The following is a 19,508-nucleotide window of genomic DNA, read 5'->3' as shown; positions in this document are numbered from 1 at the left end:
GAAGCAAAATTATTTAATGCATTCACTTAAACGAACTCAATATACATACAGCATAAATAAAAATTATACGTTTTAATAGGCACCCCTTCTTTTTAAAAAAAATGTGCAACTAGGTTACAGAGATGTCAAATAAATTGGGTTATAAAACGGGTACTCCATTACCAAACGTATCTTTGCTTTCTAATATGTAATTTCTAATATAATAGTTTCAACTATAGGAGTAGCATGCTTTAAGAATATTTAAAGTTTCAATAAAAATATTTAATGTAATAATTTTTAAGGTGGGCGTTAGTTTGGTGAAGGTCTGTGTAGCCTTGTGGAAAAGACATTTTCGTCCATAAAGCTAAGCCACCCGAATAAAACAACTCTCAGTTCGAATCTAGTCAATGGCTATAGGAAACCGATTTTTTTTTCTAATCCTTTCTTCTACTTAAAAAGTGTAGGTCTACGCTCACGCGTAGACCTACACTTTTTACCATGTAGGCGTTTGGAACCGAAGTCCTACGGAATAGGAGGTCTCCCTACTCCTTTTTCCTGGAGGTGTTCTATGTTTGTAGAAGCGTGTGTTCACAGGGCCAGTTTGCCTGCTCTGGGGGTGCGAAAAATTCGAGTTTATGGGTGTTTTTTCACCCAGAAAGGGCTAACTCACCTTTCTTCGAATGAGACCAGATAAAGGCTCCTCACGTCTTGAACGGGAATCGAAACCAAGTCTTTCTGCCCGAAGGGCTTCGTCTATACTGATTGAAATACGGAAGTTCTAACTACCTGAATTTAAACTTTTAATATTCGAACCACAGATTTGGAACGTGAGCATGTCATTAACCAGATCCTAAAGGATGTCAGTTGCTTTGCCAAGAGATGCATTTTGCTTGAAACTTCCTTTATTTATTTTTTTATTTATTGAAAAATCAATTATAAAACAGACCTGCACCAATCTGCAACATTACCGAGACAAAAATATCATATTTTTTTAAAAAAAAATAATAATAAATAAATAAAAGGTGTTTTTGTACCCTTTTAATACCTTTCTCCCATCCCTGTGAGTACTTCTACAATAGTTTGGGAAATACTGCTATTAAAGAATGGTAACAATTTAAAAAAAAATCAGCTAACACCTTTTTATTCCCGTATACGGGGAGTAGGCGAGGCCATTTAGCCCTATCTAACTTTTGGAGACTGAGTGGGCAGTTCATTCTCCACTGGTAGCCAATCAGAGATAGATGGCCCAAGGCTATCACTAATTAAGCGGTACACAGTGAAGAGAGACGGCTCAAATTTGCCGCCATCTCGTGGTCCCTAACCCTAACACAATATATTTAATGTGTGAAATAATGTGGGTTCTACGGTCGATTTTCTTGAGTTTACGGGACGAAAAACCCGCTTGCCCGTGTCAGAGATCGACTAACTCGGGAACCGGTCGAAAAAAGCTTAGAAAAATTTCCTCTAGTCGCCGACTAAACTCGAAATCAAGTCTTCCTTCGTGCGTCAAGCGCCGTGGTGTGCAAACGTTGCCCTTAACCTACCGGCTGCTTTCATACGGCATGTCGTCGATCGCGGGAAAATCATCAATTGATATTACAAGCTCACCTATTAAGGCTACTAGCTTTCAACAACTACCGGAAGGAAATGTTTCATCTGGCAATACCTCTTCAAGTACCAAGGCTACCGGATCTCTGAAGGATACATCCCCAGTCTCTACAGTTACAAGTCTACATAACACAATGGAACAGGCATCAGCGATCGTCTCTCAGTCACCTGCTGCCAGTACAACGAAGGATTTCAATTCAGATGTTCTCTCATCGTTGAATCTCCCAGATGAACTAGATTGGAGCAAGGCCTGCATCCTAAAGTGTGATCCTTCTGGCGCCCCATATACAAAACTGGATATCATCGAAAGTTTGAAAGGCAAGGTAAGAGGTTTCGGTGTATGGCACCTTGGCTCCTTAAAGTTCAGTTATATTTTCATAATTTCATTTAAACATGTTTCTTTGAAAGAAAATTTTGCTAAATTAAAATCACTTAATATTAATAACCATACATGTGAAATTATCCCCATTGTGAGAACTAGAAAATTAGATATTTTAATTCATTGGTTCCCCCCCCCCCCACAAATATCTAATAGATTAGTTGGCATGCACTTTGAATCATTTGGTAAAATAGAATGTATTGAAAATGTATCCAATATAAAAGATAAAGAATGGGCGCATGTATTATCCAACAAAAAAAGATTGACTATTACATTGAATGACGATGCCAGAATAGAAAATATCCCGTACATTATAAAAGTTTCTAAAATGCCAGGCCTAGTGATCATTCCAGGAAGACCTCCTGTGTGCTTCAGATGCAGGCAGGTAGGTCATCTAAGAAGAGAATGCACAGCATCGAAATGTGAGCGATGCAAGAGAATCGGACACGATATTAAACAATGTCCAGGGCAGACATATGCCTCCATGTTGGCCGTGTGCCCTTTGGGTAGTCAACCGAACACAAGCGATGAGCTTGAAAAAGCAGAAGACTTCCAGGGAATAACTTCAACTATTGAATATGAGGCAGAGAATCAGGTCAATGAGAGCAGTACCCCAGGGCTTAACACTTATGGGCACGAGGAATGTAATGAAAATAACTCTCCGCTAAAGGCAAAGGAAGGGATTACCCGGGCGGGCGAGGAGACTAACAGCCAAAGGTCAGTTTCAGATTCAGAAAAAGTAACAAAACCTGAAACTACAGAGAAAAAAAAATCACTCCGAATAACACAAATTAAGAATTAAATAATAATTGCCCGGTTGAAGATGAAGAATTTCCAAACATTGAAATAATTCAAACCACCTCGGTAACACAAATTACAGAAAAAAATAAAACGGATTTAGAAAACGAAGTAGAGAAATCAGAATGGAATACTAAACAGACCCCAGTAAAGAGAGCAAAAATGAAGTTTACGCCTAACATCACCAAAAGCTGGAAGTCAAAACCCAAAGAAAAAAAATTAACTAAGAGTCCGGAAAGAAAAGGCTCTAGAAAACTTTCACTTTTCTAACTATGACTTACAATCTAAAAATCATTACACTAAATGTAAACGGGCTAAATAACAAAACATCGATTCAACTAATAGTTAATTTAATATTTCAACACAGACCCGATATATTTATGATACAAGACACTAGACTACACAACAACACTGACCCATCAAACAGCTTCAAATACAAGTTACAAACAATGTACCATATCGTTGCCGAAGAGGTTCAGACCAATGGAATAGGTGGAGTTACTACACTAATAAAAAAATCGGGTAACCTCCAAATATTATCCCATAATGTCATAATTAGGCATAGGGTTCTGGAGGTCGAGCTCCTTTGGCAGAAAAAAATACACAACATAATTAACATATATGGACCAGCCACACATAATCATAAGACCACCTTCTGGGAGGAAGTGCGAGACTATATTCAACAAAAAAGTAACCCAATAATAGCAGGAGATATGAACTTTACAGAACAACCAAACTTACTTCCGCAGAAAAATTTCACAAGAGTTTTCACCCACTGTGGCCTATCAGATGCCTTCAGAATCTTGCATCCCCAAAAGAAGGAATTCACATATTTTGCACCCGGAAACGCCTCTAGAATAGACCGTATATACATCCAAACATTCAGAAATATAAAGGTCAAAACTGTACAACACACACCTGTCATGTTCAGTGATCACCATATGGTGATGGCTGAACTACAATATCAACAAACAGAAACAGCTGATAGGTTTACAAACAGAAATTTCCCCCTATGGAAATTTAATAAACACCTTAAAGATGACGATTAATTCAACAATAACATAGAGAAAATAGTTGAGGAAATAGAATCCATAGAAAATGCTATAACAGCCTGGGATAAATTTAAACACATGACAAAACAAACAGCAATCAAAATTAGTAGAATAAAAAAGCAGCAACAAAGGAACAAACAGAATGTGGACATGAAGAAATTATCAAAATTGTATCACCACCATGATAGAAATAATGAAAACATCAGCACAGAAATAGAAGCTATTAAAAACCGCATCACAGCGAAACAGTTTCAGGAAATAGAAGGGGCGTGGAATACGTGCTGGTCTCAAAATAATTGAAAATGATGAAGGGAAGACCTCGACGGCATGGCTGTTTGAGAAACAACGGAACGCAAAACAGAGAATAAAAACCATAACATACGAAGGCCAAACTCTAAACAAATACTCCGAAATAATTCGTGGTGTTCAAAAATACTTATCTTCACTATTTCAAGATTTTCCCAGTAGTCAGGAAGAAAGAGAAAGATACCTTTCACTCCTCCCCAAAATCACCCAGCAGGAAGCCGAGGAGATCGGCGCACCAATCACCTTAGCAGAATGCCGTCTTATAGTGAAACAGCTCCCGGATAACAAATCACCAGGTGAAGACGGACTAACAGGCGAATTCTATAAAGAATACTTCCCAAAATTTGAACATATTTTTATCAAAATGATCAACACGATGATTACAACACAACATCCACTGAGCTACACAGGCAACAATTTAAATTTTATTATTGTGATAGTGTACCAAGGATAATTTAATTATTTTCCCTCAGCGTTGCACTTATAATATTGATGTTTTAGAAAAATACATAAAGTTGTCCAGCTGAATAAAAGACTCGTGTTTCTCTCTAAAAAAAAAAAAGAACACAAGTATTAGTCTTCAACCTCTAATTCAAACTTGGTTAATTTTTTTTTCTGCTTCAAAAATTTAGAATGAGTCTTAAAAGAGGTCGCTTGTGTTCGCGTTTGCTATGTTTAATATTTGCACATGTGTTTGCCGTAGCTGTTCGTAGTATGATTGTGAAAGTAGCTTGTTTTGTTAAATATCAGTAAACTTCGAAATTTTCTAATTGATAAGATAAAAGTAAAACTATAATTTAATTATGGTAAGTAGCTGTAATCTTTTATTATTAACTTTTTAATGATGGGTTATTGTGTGCTCTGTGTAAATCGCCTTTGAAAGCTTCCCATTTCTAGCTGTCTTAGTGTTAATTGGAAGAAGCTCTTATAAATCCATAAGAACTTTTCAGGTGTTTTCAGTTAAGAGGCTACAATCATTTCACCTATCTCATTCATCCCGCGTAGGTGTGAAACCGATAGTATAGAAACGTAGGAAGGTTACGAGGACACTGTTAATTTGATTGAGACTAGGTTTTTTACTTCAGACTTCAGTGAGTGAGTAAGACCGCAGTGCTTCTATGGGTGATGAACATCATCATCGAGAGTGGCATTGCAATTGAACTATCACCTAAAGCAGTGGTGCACTCAGGGAGATTTTAATGATGGGTTATTGTGTGCTCTGTGTAAATCGCCATTGAAAGTTTCCCATTTCTAGCTGTCTTAGTGTTAATTGGAAGAAGCTCTTATAAATCCACGTCATTCATAGATTGTATTCAGACTCAGATGTTTTCAGTTAGAGGCTACAGTCATTTCACCTATCTCATTCATCCCACTTAGGTGAGAAACCGATAGTATAGAAACCTAGGAAGGTTACGAGGACATTCATCTGATTGAGACTAGGTTTTTTACTTCAGGCTTCTAGTGAGTGAGTAAGACAGCAGTGCTTCTATGGGTGATGAACATCATCCAGAGTGGCGTTGCAATTGAACTATCACCTAAAGCAATGGTGCACCCAGGGAGGGAGCCAAGGGGGCCCTGCCCCCCCCTCAAAGAAAAGGAAAAAAAAAACTAGAAAAATTTTTAGAAATTTTTTCCTAATTAAAATTCATTGTTTTATTTATGTTGTGTCTTCTATTTCTATACTACTTATGAATTAGCGATCATCGCAAATGCTCAGTGATGCGGTGTGTATTCTCAAATTGTCTACTCAACTCGTCCCCCCCCCCCCACCCAGCCAAGATTAAATCCTGAGTGCGCTACTGACCTAAAGACTCACAAATGACTCAAGGAACTATCTTAACATATGAACATCTGCTTATTGCTTTTCTTGATGTAAAGTAATTAATTTTTGTCACCATAACAACCTCCCCATCAAAAAATAACAAAAACATACACTTGCATTTTAGCTTTATTTAGAAGGTCATGTAGATGTTGAATGAAAAAAGTCATATATCATGAGATGGTAAACTGTAATGCAGCAGAATTGAAAAACTGCAATTAGCCACTTTTCAGAAAAGGAAGACTTATTAATAAGAAAGCATGTACTATGGCTTCAGTAATTGCTAAAAATGTGTTATAGAAAAAATATTCTAATAAACATAATATAGGTACATAAATAAAGAACAATATCCAATTTGTTTATCATCTTCAGTTGTGCAAGTAGTGTTAGATGCTTTGGTAGTAATTCAAACCCAGGAGAGGGGCAATAGTTCATAAAGGTGATGTAGATATCCTGCAGGGTGATTTAAATAAATTGGTATTGTGGACAGAGGATAATAATTGTCAATTTAATGTTGCAAAATATAAGATTATACATTTTGGGTTGAAAAGGTTACATGCAGTGTATCATATTGATGGTACTGGATTGTGGGAAATTGATGAGGCCATCAACTAGGGTATAATGGTGGACAGAGAATTGAAATTCAGAGGACATATTGTGCATTCCACAAATTATGTTGAAAAGGAGTTTTATAAAATTTATGCAAGGAAATTTTTCTTGATAGAAAAGATAGAGAAGTTATTATCCCTCTTCATGAGGCTATGATTCAGCTGCATCTTGATTATGCACAGACTTGGTCACTTAGGTTTCTTGGGGGAGGGGGGGGATAAAGAGGTTATAGAGAGGATTCAGTGATGAGTAACTAAGCTGGTGACAGACAATTTTGTAACCCCACAGACTTATCTTCAAAGAATGCTCCATTTGAAGATAAGTCTGTGGGGTTACAAACTTTAGTTGATAGGTGGAAAAGAGGGGGGGGGACATGATAGAAACTTATACGGTATTAAAGGAGTTTTATAAAATTGATGCAAGGAAATTTTTCAGTATATGTCAGAAAACTAGGGGTCATCTGTGGAAGTTGTGCAAGAGTGTGATTAGTAAGGGTGTGCAGACTAGATTTTTTGCATGGAGAATGGTGAATGAGTGGAATAGATTGCCACAATTAGGTTTGAGTTGCCTGACATGAGGTTTAAGGAGAGGTATAAATTTTGTGTGTATAAACAGTAGTGTGGGTCTTCCATGATGAGTCTCCAGACTCTGTGGAAATACCATATAATAATGATTTTTTCCCCCTTTGTCCTTCTCCAGATAATTGAAATTAAAATTGATTTGACAGGTTTTTGTAAACCATTTCAAATATTGAATTCGAAAAAAATTCATTGTGCTGGAGTTCACTTATATGTTCCTATGTATAGGGGAAAAAAAAAAAAAAAAAATATATATATATATATATATATATATATATATATATATATATGGATGGATGGATGGATGGATGGATGTGTAGATTTTACAACTATAATTTCAGTTGAATAAAACTGTAGTAACTTCCCTTTGGAGGGGGACATAATTATAGTTTTTTGTAAATCGTGCCCAGAGTTGCTCAGGTGAGCTCAGTTGCTGCTCAAAAGATATTGCTTGCAACATTTGCTTCCTTGGCTTAGAAGGAATGTTGCTCATGCATAAAATGGAACTAAAAGAAATTTTATATAGGTTTAAATTTATGTGTGTATATGTGTGTGTGTGTGTATATATATATATACACACATACATATTCTCGTAGACATTACTAAATCACTTAAGGAATTGACAACATAGATACGAATATAAATTAAATTATACTTTAATAAATATTTCTGATATTTCGGCAATGTCACGTTGCCATCTTTAAAAGGAACTTATAAAAAAAGCACGTGCACGTAGGCACTACAATACAGTAACCGAGAATGAAGTGATGAAGCTATTGTTCTCCTAAAGGTCCTGGTGGTGCCCTCTAGCGGGTTAAGTAGGTGTTCTTGGCCGTTGGGATGAAGGTCTGCTGATGTAAGCCTCCCAAATTTGGGGCAGCCTCATGCAACCAAATTTGTTGAGGTTTGGAGAGTTTCTTAGGGCTGAGGGCTGATTCCATAAATAGTCTTTCGAATTTGTATTTGCTACAGTGTATTACTGTAGTTTTCTTCCACCGTATTCTGTGGCGTGTATCCAGAGCATGGTCTGCAAGACCAGAATGGCTGTACTTGTGAAAATGGATGTAGTCTTTGTGTTCCGAAATTCTGATATTCGCTGTCCTGCTGTTTGGCCAAAGTAAGACAGTTTACAGCTGCAAGGGACCTGGTATACACCAGGTAGGTCTAGGGGAAGTGGTTGGTCTTTAGTGGAGCAGATAAGGGATGGTAATTTTCTGTATGGTCTGTAACAGGAGGTCAAGTCATGTTTTTTTGAAGAATCTGGTAATTTTTTCCGAGGTGCCTCGGATGTAGGGAATGGTGATGGATTTAGAGTAATCCTTGTTGTGGGGGGGGGGGGGGGGGGAGAGACATTCACTAGAAATTTTGTATAACAGTTTCCAGTTCATATACAATTTTTGGTTTCCAAAACTATTAAAAATTTGTACTTTCCACAAATTATGTTGAAAAGCTCTGCATCTATTTAAGAATGAATATTTTTATGCTTTTAGGGACATTAAATATTAAATTATATGTTATTTAAAAACTTAGTTTATTGTGTTGTAAAAGGGTTCTTTTATTATAGTTAAGAAGACAGGCAAGATTGAGGAGGGAATATCTCTTTCGAAAAGCACTGGAAGACAAACAGAGAACTCTTGCAGAAAACAAGCAAAATATTAAAAGAGCATTAGAAGGTAATTTATAATCGACAGTTCAGTAATCAAGTACTACTTGACCAGGTATGCTGGTTCCCCTAAACAAGCATAAACATAACTTGAACTTTATTCACATAAATCTTATGCATTAGTATAATTCAGGTTTCTTCTGATGGCGGTTTCGAAAGCATATGTTTTTTGAAAACGTCAGTGCTACATTTATGAATTTTTGCATGTAAATTCATATATAGACCTATGCATTGTTTATACATAGTACTTTGAAGAATAAATGACTTACCACACATCATTATGTTAAGAATTCAATGCATATTAAATCATTAATTGAGTAACCAAAGAATTCAGTCATAATAATGAGCTTTGACATCATTCTTCACAAACATCTTGCTAAAAGAAAGAAAGAAAGAACCCTAATTAGAGAGAAAAAAATAGTAATGCATTCAGGTTATGTTTGCATGGTAAAAATTCTGTGTTCAAATTGAAGACATGACTATGGTCTCGCTTCTTTCACCCTTCCTTTCTAAATTTTTTGTAGAGTCATTTGAGAAAAAAAAAATGTTAAGCTCTAAACCCTGTTTATGGTCACATTTATGTTGATATGTTTGCTATTTGGCCCTCGATATACTAAAGTTTAACTTAAACCTTAGAATTAAACATTGACAGTAAAAATTGAAAACAACCACTGCTTACTGCCTCTAGATATCATAGTCATATCCAGATGGCTCTTTCTTGTGCTGCAAAATCCCCTTTCTCCCCCACCCAAATAGATACCTAAATATTATTCACCGCAACCATATGCAGAAATATGACATAGTAAACACATTAATGCATGGATGAATTAGAATACATTGTCAATAGTTTCTTTAGTAATGGATAAACTCAATTCTATGAAAATGAAGGATTAATAACTCCCTCCACTCCAGATCAACAGAGAACTGAACGGTAAGGGGTTCTTACTCTTCTGAAGTAGTTATTTTACCTTCTGAAAGAAGTTTTGGTAACTACTTTCATTGCCAGACCTTCTGAAACATACAACACAAACACATGTAAAACAGTATTACATTAGTCTCCTTCATCTACTCTTATAAAGATGAAACCCATCCGTTATCACTACTAGGAATATATAGGATCTAGTATAAACTTTATTATTATTATTATTATGGGGAAACTGGTCATATTTGCAACTAAAATTACATAGAACACCAAAACTGCATATTTGTGAATTTATATGTAAAAAAAAATTTAGGCTAGCAGATTGTGCTCATCACCCTTCATACAGTAAGATTAAGAAAAACTACCACATTAAAAAGCCTGCTTCAGATCCTAAAGCAGGCTTTTTAGACTTCTAGTCACTATGTACACTATCTCTGTTGTTATTCATCATCTAAATTATTATGATGGAAAATGGCATTATGCCTGACATCACAATTGGAGATGTTGCTCTCAGCTTTTTACTTTACACAAATGATGTGCTTTTAAATACATCCATTATAAAGCTTGACATTTTAACTAAACTGAATAACTCTTAAATAATAAAAATTGAAATGAAAATCAGCAATAAAAAAAAGAGACAGACAATAAGCAGGAACATGGATAATTAACTTCATTCTCAGTGGAGAAGCTATAGAGCTAATAAAATATATTCTTAACTTAGACATAATAATTAGTGATGATTGCAAATTAATTATGAAAATAAACAGTATACTAAGCATTGTGGATATGGTGAATAGCTAGTCGAATAAATTCATATGGAATAAAGAAAGAAGTTATTCAAAACAATAAACTAGCAGTATACGAGACAGTGTTCAAATTTGTTTATACTCATTGATCTGAGTGTTTTAGAAATAAAACAGTTGATCGAAGATTAAAGATCAGAGATAGACATCACTGAATGTCATCTGTTCATGCTGATAACTTTTTTTCAGAACTCTATCTCTCATATTAAAAATAAAGATACTAAAAAGGAACTTGACCTTGTTAGCATGAGCGGAATAATCTCAAGTGATATGATCACTTATACAGAATAAGATAGAAAAGACTAGCAAAATAGGTCTTTGACACCAGGATAGCAAGAGAAAAAAATCCAGAGGATGACTAATATTTAACTGGATTGGTGCAGTTAGTAGTGCCTTTGAAGACTAAAATGTAGATCTGACCATATCGAAAACCTGACCAATTGCAGATTAATTTGAAGAAAATTGTTGATGGTAACTAGTAAGTCCTCTCAAATCAATATAACAAAAATTTACTCACTATAACAAGATATTAAAATACTCCAGCCAAAAAATCCTATAAGTACAGTACTAAGAACAACAAACTTTCTGTTGTTCCTGCAAGTTTGCTGTAGTGAGAGTTGACTGTAATAATGCTAAATTAATTATGTATACCACTCCAGTATCCTGTAATAATCCAGTTTGTGGATTATTCATTCACATAAAATATAAAAGAAGAAAAAAAGCTATCAGTTTTGAATGAATTTTTGATTTTTCACATCCCTTTCATTGTATCTGAATTTCAATGAGATATCATCTGCTAAAGAATCTCACTTGTGTGCATGTTTATCCAGATTTTTTACCTCTAGCATTATTTATTTTTATAGACTTAATGTTGAAAGCTCTTGTGAACTTCTTGTATGTGGCAAGAACCAAACCCAGATCTTTCTGTCAACTTTACTTGTGTGATGGAAGTGCATTTTCTTAAGTACAAGCAATGCATTTAATGTATAGAAAGGTTTAGATTTCTTGTTTTCCATACACATCAGTATTTTACTCAAGTGTTACAAAATCTCAGTTTTTCAATAGTTGACTACTGTATTTTATTCTTTACAAATTCTGCTTTAAATTTATCCAAAATCCTTTGAGGGCTGAAAGTTAAAACAGTTGTTAGTGAAATCCAAACTACATTATGTAAACTTTATATGTAATAGTGTAAGTTTGGTTCAAAAACAAAATGCAGTAAAAATATGTAAAAAGTGTGTGTGTGTGTACACACATAATTGACTGACTGTAGTATTTTTCAGAAGATTAAATTCAGTGTATATTTTTTATGTCATCAGTAATTTTATTTTTATTTCTAGAAAATAAACAGATTCCCAAACACTTACAGGATAATGCATTGGAATTACAAGCATCTCTTGAGTGGGATGATGATGGAGGTGAAGGTATGTTTTTTCCAGAAAGTAGAATTCAGTTGCAGATAATAGTTATTTGTTGCTTATGTATTTAAACACACACAGAGTACTGATATTTTTTAATTCATAAATATTTTCTTTTATTAGAAATTGAAATAACATATTAAATGTTTTACAAAGTCCACATCCATGTCCTAGCTGAAAAGATGTGTTCAGCAGTGAAATTAGTAGTGGATCCCTTCTTGATAACTATTTCTTTTTGTTTTGCTGGCTTTTCCAAACTTTTTCCCATTGAATCTAATCAAATGCTTCTTCCCAATGAAGAAATGTCATAAAAAGGATTTTACCAAATTTTCAGTGTTTCACTGTTACAGTGAAAAGGAAATCAACATCTAATCAGCAATTCTTAATCTAGCTGCCATGCTCTCCTCTCAGCATTTCCTGTACTTCCTCATTGCCGTTATCCTTTCATAAATCTTTCATGTTAACTTGATAATGTTATTCCTCTGTAGTTACTACTTTCCCTCCTCGAGCAACCTTTATATAATGGGACAAATCTCATTAGTTCAGCCATCGGGTATCATCATCTTCCATTTCAGTCTAAAGATCTCACATAAGGATCCCAATCCTGAGCTACCAGATGCTTTGATCAATTCATTGGACAAATCCTATATCCCACAGGATTTTCCATTTTTTGCCTTTCTTAATGCTTCTTCAATTTCTGCCAGACTTTTTTCCTCTGTTATCACCTTTCCTTGTGACTAGTAATTCCAGTTTGTCACCTATTTTCATTTTTATTTAACAAATCTCTAAAATAATGTTACTATATCACCCTGATCAGAAGAATTCCATCTGCATTTCTTGAAAAATCTTGTAATGTAATCCTCCTCCTGTCCTTCAAAAATTTTATTTTCCCCTATTATATGTTGTGCATGCATGTGTGTTTTTTGGCTCTTTTTCTCATCATAAACAATTCTATCATAATTTGAACTTCCAAAATGCTTCTTTCTTTTTTTTTTAACTTACCTCTTCTTTAACTCTCTTGCTCCACCAATGTTTTGTTTTCTGCATCCACTGTCCCACACACCTCCTTTTGCTGTTCTTATCATTATATCTTGATATTTCTCCCATTCTTCATTTACGTTATCTGTAAATAACTCATAGATAGGTCTTGAACTTGATCTGAGATGAAAATTCTTTGTTTCCTTCAGTCTATTTCAACATCCATAGATGATAAGCATTCAATCCCTTTTATGTTGAATGTTCCTATTTTCAGTTTCCTTTTCAGTCCAGGTTGTTTACCATTTACATCCATTGCTTAAGTTTTTTTGTTTCTTTTCTGTTACACTGCCTTTTGATTAGCAGAAAATTATTTTTGCTGATTGTTTTATGGCTGCAGAGACATGAAGACTTAAAAAAGCAAGGAAAGATAGAAATATAGACATTAGGAATGTATTTGAACTAGAAAATGTTGATGAAATGCTAGTATATTTCTGTTTTAAGTGGTTTGGGCATGCAAAGAGGATAAATTTAGAAAGAACATGAAGAAAAAATTATGAAATTTAAAGTGAACAGACTCGAGAAAAACCATAGAAAAGGTAGAGAGACCAAATAAGAGAAGATTTATTTAAAAAAGAAGGAGTGAGATTGAACTAGAACAGTGCTCATGAAAGAAAGCATATTGGAGGACAAAGAAATGGGGAGCTTTGATCTACCAGGCCTGACAGTTTCTGCTTGACCCATTGACGATGATACAACTGTTCAAGTGCAACCAAAAAAGTATAGTCAATGCTGAGTCTTTTTTTTAATTACTGTTTTATTTATTATATTATTTTATTAATAATATTATATTATTACTAATGCATTAGCAGAGCTAATTTTAGGTGGTACAGTCACTTAAAGAGAGTGAGAGAGGAAAGATTAGCAAAACAAGGGGTTCTTTGCCAGGCTGGCAGGAAAAAAAGACCCAGAGGAAGACCAACATCTAGGTGGATTGATTACCTTAGAAGACAGAAATCTAAGATCTGATAATGTTGGAGTCTTGACAGATAATAGATTAATCTCATCTCATCTCATCTTCCTTATACCCTCTTTTACCTTGCGGTGTCGAGGGTCCATTGATCATCGGACCTCACTCCGTTTACAGGATAAGGTGGTCAGCCTTATGCCCCGGTGTATCCTATGGCCTGTAGTGTTGAGTTCTCAAGGCCAGTTTGCCTGCTTTGCAGGATGAAAAACCCCAGAATAAACTGGGGAAAAAACCCTGCTGTCCACGCCCAAGACTGGCTAACTTGACTGTGGCTGAAGAAGATCCTTCAGCTCCTCATGTCACCGACGGGAATCGAACCTAGGACACTCCTTCCCCAGGCTCGGAGGAAGATTGTTGATTGGAAGTTAGTAATGATAACTTTTTCATAATTATTCTATACACTCCCTTGAGGGTACATATCAGGAATTTGATGAAAATTGTATTTTAGTTCTCATAAAGTTAATAATTTTGGCAACTTTTTTTCAAATTTAACAATGATATCTATCCAAACTTTCAGACTCCCAGTGGGCCAAAATATTAGTGGAGAGTTGGCTGAACTATTTTTATCACATATGAAGTCTAGCTTATTACCTTTCTCTTCTTCCTGGCATTTCTTTTTATGGCTGATTTGTGGATGATGTTTTATGTATTGGAGATCTAGCATGTATAACTTCCCTACAAACCTCACTTAACAACTTTAGTAACAGACTTAAATATACCATAGAATCAGAATGTGAAAAATCCATAAATCTTTTAAAATTAACATTAATTAGATCCTGTGATCATATAACTACAAAAATGTTCCACAAACCTTCACATTTGGGAAAATTGGCACCTTAAATCATATCATTCATACTCCATTTAAAAACAATCAGTTATTCTTTCAAAATTTTTAAATGTGTATAAATTTTCAACTATATAATGGAGAAATAAAAAATTTAATATAGATTTTTAAAACTGAAATTATCTTATTCAGTTAATAAATTAAGCCAACCAAACAGCCAAAATACGATCATCTAGCCCTACAACCAAAGAAAAGTTTCCAACACATAAAATAATGAAATTACCATATATCCAAAATACATAATGCATTTAAGTATATTTTCAAACATACAGACTACAAATTAGTTTTCACTACCAATTGCAAACTGGCTACCCTTTTAAAAGCTACCAAATGCCACTCTCACAAAGAAATATTGGAATACCACAATGTGGTATACAAATGTCCTTGTTAACATGATTGTGAGGTTACTTACACAGGTTCGATGATCAGATTGCTATGGTCGTAGCCACAACAACGTTTTCATGATGACTGTAACATCCTCAATCCTGAATACCAAAACAATTAGAAGAAAAACAAAAACCAAAACAATAATAAAAACAATAGAATACTGGTAAAACTGAAATCGTGATCCACTCATTTGAACAGAACCACATTCCTCAAATTGAAAATGCTACAGTAGTGGACCTTCAAAATAATGTAACAATGCCAAGAATTTCAGAAACCACAGCTATTAGATGTGACAAATTCCATAAATGTCCATCATCCATATGTTATTTTACAGAATTTAAAGCTCTATGGTATTCAAATTAATCTGAGATTTCCACCAATGAGCAATGACTAAAAATTTTATGCAACCATAAAAGAAACCTGAACAGATTTCAACTTTACACTTTCCCTCGAGCTCTCTTCACACCTTTTGAAGACAACTCCTAAGTTGAAATGGCTCACACACTCTAAGGCAGGGGTCTTCAACGCATAGCCTGCAGACCACAGGTAGCCCATGGAGTTCTTTGCTCGCCGGCCATTTTGAAAAAATAACTACTTAACATTAAAACACGATTAAATAAAAAATAATTTCAATGAAGCCCGCTTGCCACTAAGCTATACTGCAGTATTTAGAATTGTAAGATGCTTTCCAGATTCACAACAAATGCTGTGCATTTGATACTTGACATAAAATCCTATAAAAATAAATATTAAATAGACATGCTTCTTCAGCCATCTACCAGCACCAAGCAGTACTTAAGTACTAGTACTAACATCACAGGTAGATGGCTGAAGCATTAGTTCGTTCGAGTGTGCTGTCTAGTGCCTTCCAGATACATCTCGAGGTTCTCGATATTTCGTTATTTTCATATAAATACAAGAGGATCTCATCCACAGTCAGTCAGTTAGACGTGAACAGCATGATATTCGTGTATAAGCGCATGCAGGTTCGTCGTGTCAGCCATAGCCTATTGTGGTTTTATATTGCCAGACTTTTTTCATTAGTGTGAGACATATTCAGTGGATAATAACCGTTACACAGCCATTTTAGATAATTTTTTGGGTTCACCTTCCATCACGATGCCATCTACGAGTAAAAAGCGTAAATCAATTTATTCTTATTGGGTTTTTAATAAAAAGTGGACAAATTTGTACTATTTTTTGCCGATTGATGATAAATCAGTGTGTTTAATTTGTCGTGAGCCAGTGTCAGTATCAAAAGAATACAATATGAAACGATGCTATGAGACAAAGCATGCATCCAATTTCAATCACCTTCAAGGGCAGCTTCGTGTGGACAAAGTGAACCATCTCCAAATTGATTTAAAATGCCAGCAGGGTATGTTTAAAAGGCAGAGGGAAGAGAGCGAAGCATGCATCCAAGTAAGTTATGTAATAGCTGAAAAAATTGCTAAAAAATCGAAAGCCTTCTTGGGCAGTGAGTTTGTGAAAGAGTGTCTCATCGCTGCTGGGGAAATTCTGTGCCCAAATAATAAGGAAGTGTTTAAAAAACCAAGTTTGTCTGGGGTAACTGTAGCAACGTGTTGAAGAACTTGCCAGTGACATTGAAGGAACTTTAAAAAAACTGTCGTCCGAATTTACGTCATATTCACTTGCTTTAGATGAGAGCACAGATGTGAAGGATACAGCACAACTATCTTTGTCCATGGCATTGATCAACAATTCACTGTGACAGAAGAACTGCTTGCGCTCGTATCTATGAAGGGAACGACGAAAGGCACTGATATTCTTGAAGCCGCCAAGAAAATGCTCCAGCATTTTGACCTCAGCTTAACCTCGAGGATGTGGTAACTGATGGTGTCCCTGCTATGGTGGGAAAGAATGAAGGGTTTGTTGCGCTGCTACAGAAAGAACCGGAACTAGAAGGAAAAGATTTCGTCCATTACCACTATTTAATCCACCAGGAGAATTTGTGCACGAAAACTATTGGATTTGAGAACGTCATGAAAGTTATTGTGACTGTCGTCAACATTATTAGAGCAAGAGAATTGAATCATCGTCAATTTCAAGAGTTTCTGACCCAATAGTGCGAAGCGGATCACGACAATGTGGTTTATTATAGTGATGTGCGCTGGTTGAGCAGAGGGAAGGTTCTTAAAAAAAGTCTTTGCCTTAAGGAGCAAAATACAGTAGTTCAATGCAAACCATGGGAAAGCCAATTGCGGAATTCAACGATCTGAAATGGATGACAGACTTTGCCTTTGTGACTGATATCTCGTTACATAAGAATGACCTAAATATGCAGCTACAATTCAAAGATCAGCTGGTGTACACTCTGTTTGATCACATCAGAGCTTTTGTGGCCAAGCTCAACTTTGGGAGGCACAACTCGCAAAAAAAGACTTAACTCATTTTCAGCTTCTCACTGAATCCAACTGTTCATCTCTTGATGAATATGCGGCAAAATTAGCCATGTTGTGAAGTGAGTTCGAAAAGAGATTTAGTGATTTTCGTAACCAACAGTCTTCTTTAGATTTATTTTCAATTTCAATGCTGCCGAAATTACAGACTCAGTACAAATGGAGCTGCTTGAACTCCAAAATAACTCTTCTTTGAGAGAAAAAACTATTCAATGTGCCCTTGCTTACATTTTACAAAGCCTACATTTCTGAGGACGCATTCCCTAATCTTTGCTGGCATGTTTTGAAGATGTGCACTTTGTTAGGAAGCACATACTTACGTGAGCAGTTCTTCTTCAGAACGAAGCATGTGAAGTCCAAGGCAAGAACTCAGATTATGGACCAACATTTCGAGAATACTCTGTGCATAGTGACTTCCAACATTGATGTCAACATCAACAAGCTGGTCAAGGAAAAGCATTTCCAAGTTTCCTGTTGACATTATAAAAATGAATGTTTTTTTCATTAAATTATCTTTTTTCAAGTATTGATTGTATTTACTTATTATGAACCCTACTCCTACCTATGCTCTTAAAGCTGAGTTGTTTATTTTTATAGGATTTTATGTAAAGTATCAAATGCACAGGTGTTCCTTGTGAATCTGGAAAGCATCTTACAATTCTAAATACCACAGTATATCTTAGTGGGCCGTGGGCTTCATTGAAATTTTTAATGCGGCCCTCACTGTCTGAAAGATTGAAGACCCCTGCTGTAAGGCATTATTTTTTTAATTTTTTTATGGAAGTCATATTATGGCACTACAGTATGCATTCCTCTGTTTTTAAAAATTTTGCAGTTTTTAAATTTAATTTATGCTCCTGTTTGATGTTAAATTCTCGATTAATTATTACTTTATGAATTCATTATATGGTTTAATATTTATCAATGATGTCTCATCACATTTATGTTCTGAAAATTTTAAAGTTAACAAAACAAGACAAGACAAGAACATTTTCCCCAAGGGTGTCTAAATATATGTCATTTAAATTGCAGGTAAAACCAGTGTTTCTATATGGGGATGTCCTTAAGAATATAAGCATTTGTTATATTATATATGATAAAATTTAGTATTTTTTGCTTTTTCAGGCTATTTCAAAAGATACAAAATTAGAATTAGCATATGACTACCATATTATAATAATGTTAAACTTGTCATATAGCACTGTCATATATTCTGTATACTGCTTAAGGGGGGGTATATCATGATGATATTACTATAATGAATGATTCATTATTCATTATAGCAATATGTTGGCCCATTGCATTTTCATTATTGCACTTTTTTCAACCTATTTACTGGCAGCTAGTTATAGATTGAGATTAGTTGGCTTAGCAGTATTATCCCAGATGTGTATTTCCCATTATGGCTTTACCTTAGTATTAGGACTTTATTTTTGAGGCCTAAGGCATCATTGAAAGATTATAACGACACCGGACGACTATAAGGATTATTGAAGTTTGTAATACCCCATTTTATGATTTCCTGCATATAAATACTAACAGATGGCTATCTTTTGTGCACTCATTTAATGCATTTATCCTTATACTATGCATTCATTTAGTAAAGAATATCAAGAACAAAAACTTGTGATTTCAATGTGATTTTTGTGGATTGAAATTCACTTTATAGCTTTCTTCTCGTTAAGGTTTAACTACCCATGCTGATGATGAATATAGATGGGCAGGAGTGGAGGACCCGAAAATAGTTATCACAACATCCCGTGATCCAAGCTCAAAGCTGAAACAGTTTTCAAAGGTAAATATTTCATTAATTCTGTAACTATTTTGATATTCATTCAGTCATATTTAGCTATGCAGTTAAATGCATTAATGATTCATTTAAACATTTCTGTGTATATTTGTAGGTTATTTTTAAAAT

General features: G+C 35.0%; 1 protein-coding gene across 1 annotated transcript in view; it reads left to right on the top strand.

The window, feature by feature from the left end:
• The first annotated feature begins 4,795 nt into the window (after window positions 1–4,795).
• The window catches only part of LOC150108356 (U3 small nucleolar ribonucleoprotein IMP4), a 55,615-nt gene continuing 40,902 nt past the window's right edge, over window positions 4,796–19,508 (top strand). Inside the window, exons 1-4 of the mRNA XM_090415759.1 lie at window positions 4,796–4,928; window positions 8,693–8,801; window positions 11,857–11,940; window positions 19,276–19,385. Coding sequence (XP_090271885.1) covers window positions 4,926–4,928; window positions 8,693–8,801; window positions 11,857–11,940; window positions 19,276–19,385 — 306 coding nt within the window. The 5' untranslated portion in view covers window positions 4,796–4,925. The remainder of the gene's footprint in view (window positions 4,929–8,692; window positions 8,802–11,856; window positions 11,941–19,275; window positions 19,386–19,508) is intronic.

The sequence above is a fragment of the Typopeltis vanoorti genome, chromosome 3, assembly GCF_054136105.1.
Source record: "Typopeltis vanoorti isolate ZY-2024b chromosome 3, IOZ_Tvanoo_1.0, whole genome shotgun sequence".
Classification (NCBI taxonomy): Eukaryota; Metazoa; Arthropoda; class Arachnida; order Uropygi; family Thelyphonidae; genus Typopeltis; species Typopeltis vanoorti.
This window is presented reverse-complemented; position numbering and strand designations above follow the sequence as displayed.